General features: G+C 41.5%; 1 protein-coding gene across 1 annotated transcript in view; it reads left to right on the top strand.

The window, feature by feature from the left end:
• Nucleotides 1–150: 150 nt before the first annotated feature.
• Nucleotides 151–9,233, top strand: part of TEX10 (testis expressed 10) — a 64,566-nt gene continuing 55,483 nt past the window's right edge. The window contains exons 1-4 of the mRNA XM_074823776.1: nucleotides 151–206; nucleotides 650–781; nucleotides 3,614–3,802; nucleotides 4,596–5,302. Of these exons, the coding sequence (XP_074679877.1) occupies nucleotides 3,623–3,802; nucleotides 4,596–5,302 (887 nt within the window). The 5' untranslated portion in view covers nucleotides 151–206; nucleotides 650–781; nucleotides 3,614–3,622. The remainder of the gene's footprint in view (nucleotides 207–649; nucleotides 782–3,613; nucleotides 3,803–4,595; nucleotides 5,303–9,233) is intronic.

Raw genomic sequence — 9,233 nt, 5'->3', positions numbered from 1 at the left:
AGGTGGCCGGGCCGCTCCCGGCAGGGCGGGCGGCGCCACTCGCCGCCCCTGCAGGTGGCGCCAGCGGCCGGGCGGCGCGGGGCGGGGCGGGGCGGAAGCGCGCTCCTTCCGCCGCGGCGCCGCTCGCTGGTCGCGGCCGCTCACGTGGGAGGCCGTTTCCGGGCAGGCGCTCGGGGGCGGAAGGGGCTCGCGCTGCCGCGTGGTTGGTGAGTGGCCGGCGCGGCGCGCGCGGGGCCCGGCCGGCGCCGTTGGCGCGCGGGGGGGAGGCGCCCTGCCCGGCCCTGCCCGCGGTGGTGGCCGGGGGCCGCCGGGCTCGCCCTGCGCTGCGCTAACGGGCGCCTTTTGTGTGACCCACCCCCTGCCCGCACGCTCCTGCGCAGCGCGGCGGGAAAGCGCGAGCGCAGCCGCGGGCGTGTGCCGGTCCCGGGAAACCGGCGGCCTCGGCTCTCCCGGCCGCGGGCGTCGGCCGCCGCCGCTCCTGCCGCACCTCCCCTCCTCTCCCCCGGCGGCTTCCCGCAGCCGCTGGTGTGGAGACCCAGCTCTTCCCCGGCGCGGCTGCGGGGGGCTCCCGGGAGCCGAACTCGCGGCCTCCCCGCCGGGAGCCCCGGCACCTGGGGGCACTAACGCGCTTTATTTAAACGCCTCGTAGAGCGACCGGAGCGGAGGGAAGCGGCTCTTCGGGAACAAGCCGAAAGATGTCCCGGGACGGCGAGGAGGGTTGTTTAACGGCCTAGACCTGCGGGAGGAGCCGCCGCCGCTCCAGCAGCGCTTCGGCTTTGGGGTACGGCCTCTGCGGCGTGGCGCCGGCTTTGGGTGTTGGGTTTTGTGGTGGCTGGGGATGGGCTGTCCGGCGCGGGAGCCTCAGGGAGTTAACCGCTAGTAAGTATTGCCCTTTGCCGAGAGAGAACTCCCCCAGGTGGAAGCCTTTATCAGATGAGAGGAGTTAGGGCATGTACCTTGCCTTCTGGTTTCTCAGGATTTTCCTGATTGCTTGAGCTTGTGAAGGTGCTGGCAGCAAGGTTCCCTGAGGGTACTTGCCTCAGAGCTGCAAGGGAGTAAATCACAGGCGAAACAGTCGCTCCTTTTGGCTCCCCTCTTTTTCCCCTAAAGCCTGAGCCAGGGATGGCCGAGAGACGCCTGAGGTAGCTTCTGAAAAGTGCTGCGTACAGCTTGGTGTTAGAGGAAGCTAGTATTGACTTGTGGTTATTTTAATGTTTTGGATTGTAAAACTGTATTAATGCATGAACTATTAGGTGCACTTAGCGCAGCCCTGTTGGTTGAGGGCCAACTGAAAATACAATTGAAGTCAAAAAGCAAACAGTTGTTTCAGCAAGACCTTTCATTAAAATATTTACATAACTTCATAAGCTGTATACAGTTTTGCTTAATGTCTTGTTACATAGATGCTGTGGTGTTTTCACGGCTCTAGTTTTGTAACCCTTTTATCTCTGATTTAGCGTGGTACATATGAATTGGAAATTGATGTGTTTAGATTTCCAATAAATTATTTCCAAAATACGCAGTGCAAGGTAAACTGTGCTTCTTTGTTTTAGTAGTAGAAAGTATCTTTTATAAGCCTCCTCCTTTAAGAGGACTTAATTGACTTTGTTCAGCTGTATACACACCTGTATTGTAAAGGTTTTAATGCTAATAGGAAGCTAAACATTGCATCTTGTAGCGAGGCTTCCCAAATATCTCCATTGAAGCAAGCTTTGTAAGTGGAAATAACAGTCATATCAAAAGCTTCTAGCTATTTCTGTATGTCTTGCAACCAAGTAGCGAAAATCTTGTTGTAATTCTTTCTTAAAAGATGCATATGGTAAAAATGAAAAGCTCATAAACCCATAGTTGTTATGATTGGACGCTAAAGGACCCTTTTATTTTGGCACCAAACCCTGTGGTTTTTTTAAAGCTTTTTCATTCGATAGGTCACTTACGCTAAATTTACACTTCAGTTAAAGGGGTCTTGCATAGAGCTGTTTGAAGCCAGCATGTGAAAAGCAGAAATTAAGTTGTAGTCAAATGTTTGTATAATCAGTTGTTTAAATTGTTTTAAAAGAATAGAAAATGACATCTGGATTTAAAACATTCTTTAACAATTATCCTGATGATGTGTATATGAAATACTGTATTACAGCACGAATTCACAGCTTGAAGTCCAGTGGGAAAATCAGCTGTAGAACTCTATTTTCTAGAGTGAATGATGATCATATCCCCTATAAAAGAATCATTGTTTGGATATTTTATTTAGAAATTTCTGGGTTTAGTCAGCTGTATTTTTTTCGTTGTTATTTTTAGTTAGTTTGGTCTTTACAATTTGAATGTTGTGCCTGCAACTTTTTTGTGTAGTTCAGATATTAAGAATGTCCAAAACCTAGTTACCCGAAGACTAGTTTGGAAGACAGAAGAAGCAAAAGCTTTATGTACCTGACAGCATGGGTTTTATACTGTGTACAGTGGGGTCTGGAAGTAGTCAGATTTCCAGCTCTATACATTGCCTGTTATCATTAGAAAGTTGGGAGATGTTAAACCTCAGTATCATAATGGCTTTATGTTTGTCACTCCCTTCTCTCTTTTAAATTGTAACTCATCTCTGCAACCACTTCTAGGAGTCATCAGATGATGGATTCATGGTCTTAATTAACAGAAATCTAGGTGCAATTTGTATGTAGTGTTGAGTGTTATGACATCAGCTTCTGGAGTTTTGTTACGAATGAGTTCAGAAGTATGGAGATCGAGGGAAGGAAGATTAAATAAACGAACCTGTGTTGTAGTGTTTGGGATTTTTTGGTGTGTTGTGTTTTTTTTTTTTTTAATCTGGTAGAATTAAGAGTACTTTTATCAGTACAGATACATCAAAGCCAAAAGGTTATTGAAAAACCGAAGCGTGGGTTTTAATTTGTTTTGGTTATTGTACATCTATTCTAGTGTGTCTGTACAACTTCTAAGTATAGCTACTCAGACTACCTTATGTCTTATGCCTTATTAAATACAACTTAGTTTTTCAGTCTCTTTTTACTCTGTGTGCCCATTTAACCTCTTTCCTCCCTCCCCCATTCTTTCTAGTTATCATTTTTAAATGCACAGACCAGACTTTTCACTGTGTAGTGGAAGTTTTCTTAGATTCTTGTATACTGCTGTTATCAGTGAAGGCCTGGTTAAACCCCTGATGTTACCTGTGCAGACTGTATGCTATCAATGATTGAGTTGGTAAACAATGTAACACATTAAATGAAACAGTTCGCTGGGCTCCTTTGTCTTGACAAGAGCCAACTATGTAAAAAGTTGCTCTGTTGGCAGGAACTTCTTAAAACAAAACAAAACCAAGAACTTAATCTGATAAACCAGTGGAAGATGTGGATACTGAAGTGATTTTTTTCAATAAAGTAGTTCTCAGAGCAAAGACAACCAAAGGAGTGGGAGAATTGGTTTTGGACACTAGAAGAACAGCTGCATGTCTGTTTAGTCTAGTATCTTGTCTCAGGAGCAGACAATAGTTTATGCATAGGAAAAAAGCATAAAAACAGTGGCCTTCATTAGGAAGTTGCTGCTCTTCGGAAAAAAAATTTGTAGTGTATTTAATCAAATTAAAATTCTGAATATCTTTTTGCAGAGAATCAGAATGACTAAAAAAAGGAAACATCAAGAAGATTTCCAGAAAGTGAAATTAAAAGTTGGGAAAAAAAAGCCTAAACTAGAGAATGCAACTGATACTACCTTCAGAACAAAGGCCATACAAATTCCTGAGCAGCTTAAAGAAGATGGAGTGCTTCCTACACAAAACAGAAAACTTAACATAAAGGTATACTGTGATATTACATACTGAAATGACAGAAAATCTCTTGGCATTTATCTAGGTTACTATGTTTACTAGAGTTTAGGAAAAAATATTTATTTAAAAAAATAATTTAAACCCAGCAGAGTATGAATACAGCCTCTTTGTCTTTGACAATAAGCTGAACCATGAATTTAATGACTCAAATTGCTGGACCAGCATATAACCCAAGGAAAAGGTTTTCAGCAGTGCTGAAACTGAAGTTGCACACTGATTTAGGTATTAACATTCAGTATTTGAAAGTCTTGGATCATAACTGAAGGACAGGGTCTTATAAAGTAGACTTTCTGAGATGATGTTTTAGAAAAATCTTGTATTTCTTTGGGTGATGGTTCTGCTTTCCTTCCCTTGCATCGTCTTCTATCTTTTGCAGCTCTCTGCTTAAACTGAACAAAGCTGTTGAGACTGAGATTTCACAGTTCTACTTTTGAGAACAAGTGTGAGAGGACTTATTTTTGGTCATCCCTCTGTTAAGTCAGTAGGGTTGTGCATAAACTTAAGAATGAGAAGTATCTAATTGCCTGAAGGACAAGTCATGGTATCTTGTTTTTCCTGTCATTGGATTTTGATTATTTGTTCATCGTTATGCTTTAATATTGTATTTGTTCTGAACATGTTATGCTGTTATGAACAGCAGTACATCATGAGAATAGATACTGTATTTTAAAGCATTTAAGAAAAGTGTTTAAATGTTTTAAGAAAAAGTTTAAAGAGCTTGAAGTAATAATGATGGCAAGTGTATATGTTTCGTTCCTTTTAGGATCTGCTTTCACAGATGCATCACTATAGTCCTGGAGTTAAGCATAATGCACTTCTTGGGCTCAAAGATCTCCTGTCTCAGTATCCATTTGTAATTGATGCACACCTTTCAAATATAATAAGTGAGGTGGCAGCTGTGTTTACAGACAAAGATTCTGGTGTCAGAGGAGCAGCTGTTCACCTGCTGCAATTCTTGGCTTCAAAAATAAGAGCAGAACAGATTGCTCCGTTTTTTCCTTTGGTAAGTGCCCATCTCTCCAGTGCCATGACTCATATCAGTGAAGGAATTCAGGAGGATTCATTGAAAGTCTTGGACGTTTTATTGGAAGCATACCCAGCTCTTCTCACAGACCGCAGCAGTATATTGTTGAAGAATTTTGTAGAGCTTATTTCTCACCAGCAACTGTCAAAAAGACTGAAAAGCAGAGAGAAACTTTCCTGGATGCTCTCTGTTAACCCAAATCGCAGAGTAACTTCTCAGCAGTGGAGGTTGAATGTACTTACCAGGCTCAAGAAATTTCTCCAAGCAGTGGTAGACGGATCCAGTGAAATAGAGGACGAAGGGCTTCAAGAACAAAAGGATAGCCCTCATTCTGTGAGGAACCCAATATATATAAGTTGGAAGGTCCATGCAAATAATCAGCAACATATACAACTGTTTGAAAATGGTGGCTTACGACCAAAGATCAACTCATCATTTAGACTGAGGTGAGAAAATGTTAATTAATTTGGCAGTTAACATCAGCTGTATGATCACAATGTTAAACTGTGGTTTGGTGCTGTTGAAGACATCAATTTAATTTTTATTGTGGGATTGTCCCTTAGCCATATTTTAGAGTATTTAGCATAATGTGCAGTCTTACTGCAGTGGCTTGAAAATACGGAAGTATTCAGCAGATAACTGTGCTATGCACAGATCGTGAACTTTACTGTTATCAAATAAAAGCTTTATTTTATGCTATTCATAACAATTTTGGAGGATCAACTGTAGCATTTTTTTGGAATGTGAACTAACATGTTGCAGGATATCGAATAGACCTGGGGGCAAGCAGGCAAATTTCTTTACATCAAACGTAAGGTTGTTTCTTACACTGTGATAATGAGTTTTACTGAAACTTTGTGCTTTTACCTTCAATAGTCCATTATAAGTTTAGGAGTCTATATTCTTTGAATATAGCTCCTTCTAAAAAGTGTGTCTGGTCATACTAAGTTTTGCTGAGTTTCTGATTCTAGGTATTTTTAATCAATTCACTGGTTTATATCTTCACTATGGATAAAAGATGTCTTATCTGAGACATGTTGATGAATATGGAAGAAAGTGTAGGGTGCTTAGTCACAGAAGATTTGTGTATTTTTTAGTAGTGCTCTAAATAGATGTCAGCTGAAGTTAAAAGAGAAGTAACTAACCATCTTTATTTCTCTTCCTCCTTTCTGATTCACCCACTCCTCCCATTAGAGGGGAACCTCCCACCCCACTTTATGGTACCTTTTAAACATTGGCATCCTCATGTATATGCATTACTATAGGTGTTACATACCTGCTGGTAGGAGACCTGGAACTACAACTTGAAAAACAGAAGCTGTTTAGCTGTTACACAGCGCTTCTAATCCACAGATGTCGAGGTGGTTTGAAGAGGAACCACAATCCTTGTTTTACTGCTGGAGAGACTTGAGTAAGGGGTATAAAGCAGTCAGACCAAATTCATCTAGGAAGTTAGTGGCAGAAAAGGGTATAAAACCCACTGCCTAATCCATTGCTATGGCCATCTGATATCTTTGAATGAAGTGCAGAAGAAGAGGTGTTCTCTTTTAATACCACAGGTATTGGCTTGAATTAGCAGGTGTTTTCCATCTCTGTCATGGAGACACACAAAAGACCATTCCATTCCCACTCTCCTAGGCTTCCTCTCAGTAGATAGTATATTACTTGTGGAAGGTATAGGAAATCTATATTAAGCTAAGTAAAACGTCTGGCTTATTCTCATAAAAGTGGTTGTTAGTGTAGCGTTAGAGTTCAGTCATGACCAACAATATCTGTTGCAGGTAAAACTTTAGTTGGAAACTAGTCCAGTGAAGCCCACTTGAGGCAGGGGGCTTAAGGGTTCAGTGCTGAGCACAAAACAGTCCTGTGGATGTCATCTCTGCAGTCAGAAGCATACAGTTGTGGACCACCATGTGTCAGAGGATTCTTGTATTGTGTCCTGAATGATATGCAGTGTGTGATATACCATGCCCTGTAATAGCTGAAGATGCATTGTATCCAAGGTCTAGGAAAATAAACTTTACATCTGGTGTCACCTGAATTGGATTCCGTTTTCTGAGGAGCTAGATTTTGGTGAAACATCGTGATCCACTTGCGGTTATAAATACTTTCAAAAAGGCGTTTGCAAGCATGAGGAGGAGCCAGAAGAATAGAAGGAAACGTTGCTGGAATCCAAGGCGAGATTGGCAAAGCAAGCTGGTGGCTGCACAACAGAAGAATGGAAAGAGAAGGGGCATCTGCAGAAGGTACTAAAATGTTCTCATTTTATTGCATTTGCACGTATTTTTGGTATATTCATTTTGCGCAAAGGGCCGGTGCAGCTTGTTTTAGTGGATATCCGCAAAGTTCTAAGAGTGGGAGTTACTGTGGTGGTTTTTGTATTTGCCACTGAAATCTTCTCTAGAAATCTGAAGGTGTTTAATCCTGTCTCTTTCAATCCCAACTGTGGCCTTTTATGGGCATTCCCAGGCCTCTGCTGTGGCCATTACTGCAAGGACAGAGATTACTTCTAATAAGAGATGCAAAACATCTGTAATGCTCCTTGAATACTTCCAAAATCTCAAACAGTGTGTGTGATTTTGTTTGAAGAAGTCAGTGCACAAATAGTCAAGTCCTACCTATAGATAATGAATTGATCAAACCATAAGTAACTAAATGCAGTGTGTATGCACTGATGGCCTCATCACTAATACTGCAAGTAAGTTTCAACTTTGTTCTTTAAAAAGTAGGCTTCCAAACACCACTAATAATATGCTAAATTTTTAAAGTTCCTGTATCTTTTTAATCTTGTAAGTTCATTGAGTAGGGGTGGCATCTCATTGATAACCTGGTGATTATGGAAAGAGATTTTCAGAATCAGTTTGCCGTATTAATGTTCAGTAAAAAGCGTAGATTCTGAGCTTGGAATGCTGGATGGTTCAACAATGCAAATCTTAAGACTTATTTTCTGTTGTGTGATAGGTCTTCCTACTGTGTATGAAGTAAAGATTACAGTGAATTAGGAAATGATTAGAATATATTCTCCACTTTGTGCTGACTGTGCTGCTTTTTGCATCAAACTGATTTCAGGTGTGGAAAAATCGAAAGCCTTCACAACTTAAATGTGGCAATACCAAGGTGTGTGATGTCTTTTGGACTGGAAGTGGTGCTCAAGAGAAATGGTAGAACTTCTGTTTCTGCTGAGAAAGGACAAAATGAAGCTGCAGAGAAAAGCGAAGAAGACTTGAGAGACCAAAACGGAAGATGAAACATAGTGAATAAATATGTATATGGTGTGGCCTGTGCATCAGATAGAAATGGAAAATACAGTTCACTTGGTGTACTGAGTGTTTCTTTTCTGCAGTTGGCAGTGCACACAAAAAAGGAGGACAGTAACCTGGCTTAGACACTGAGCCATAAAAACTTCCAATGACTTTTCCTATTTTAAGCAGCAGAAAGTTGATTCCTTATTTTCTGTTTCTCTTACACTTTCTTGACTTCTCTTTGCTGAGTTTCTGTTGTCCTCTTACTGCCAAATGGCAGATATGTTGCACAGTTCTCTTTGGTCCTGCTGTATAAAAATATTGGCATTTTAAAGAAAAATGACAGCTTAAGGGGTACACAAATGTCTTGCAGCTCCCCTCAGTAGTATTTCATACTGATATGAAGGTAATATGCTTTGTAGTGTTTCTGAAAACTGCCTTATCATTAAAGAATAATGATAACAGATATGTGACAAAAAGATAAACACTTTAATTGACATCAAACCGTCCCAGTTCAGTGAACCTGTATTGCTAAGGATATTGCACTAATCAAATGTTTACTGGACAGATTACAGTAATCCTTTGTCATCTGTTACTGGCAATCGGATTTTATTTACCCCTTTTGTTGTTAACCTTGAATATTTTGGAGGAGTCTTATCTTGAGAGATGGGGGGCTCCTTTTGCAGGAGTGCTATGCTAAGTATTCTTGCCCAAACGCTTTTAGCAGCTGGGTGGAGTATCCCTTTTGGCATGGATTCTTCCTTCTTTTTCCATCCCTTGTCTCAGAAAAGTACTGAAATAGTTGGGTGTGTGTGTTACACTTTTGTAGGAATCCTCAGGTGTGTGTTGCCAACTTCTCAGGTTTCATGCACTGTTTGCTGTTTAATGGGGAGATTCTTTTGTGTTCCAGAAATAGATTGCTCAGATTCCAGAGCTCTGCTGTAATATCAGGTATTATTTTCAGAGAAGCGATTAAAGACTATGGCTTCAGAACTATTTCAGCCAATTACTAACACTTCAGCATCTCAGCTGAGTGTGTAGTCCTGTCATGGCACAGCATTTACAGGACAACCTAACTTTTTCAGTGGGGTTGTGAACTTGTTATCAACTGGCCTGTCAAGTGATGCTGTAGAAT

The sequence above is a fragment of the Strix aluco genome, chromosome 1, assembly GCF_031877795.1.
Source record: "Strix aluco isolate bStrAlu1 chromosome 1, bStrAlu1.hap1, whole genome shotgun sequence".
In the NCBI taxonomy this organism is placed as follows: domain Eukaryota; kingdom Metazoa; phylum Chordata; class Aves; order Strigiformes; family Strigidae; genus Strix; species Strix aluco.
This window is presented reverse-complemented; position numbering and strand designations above follow the sequence as displayed.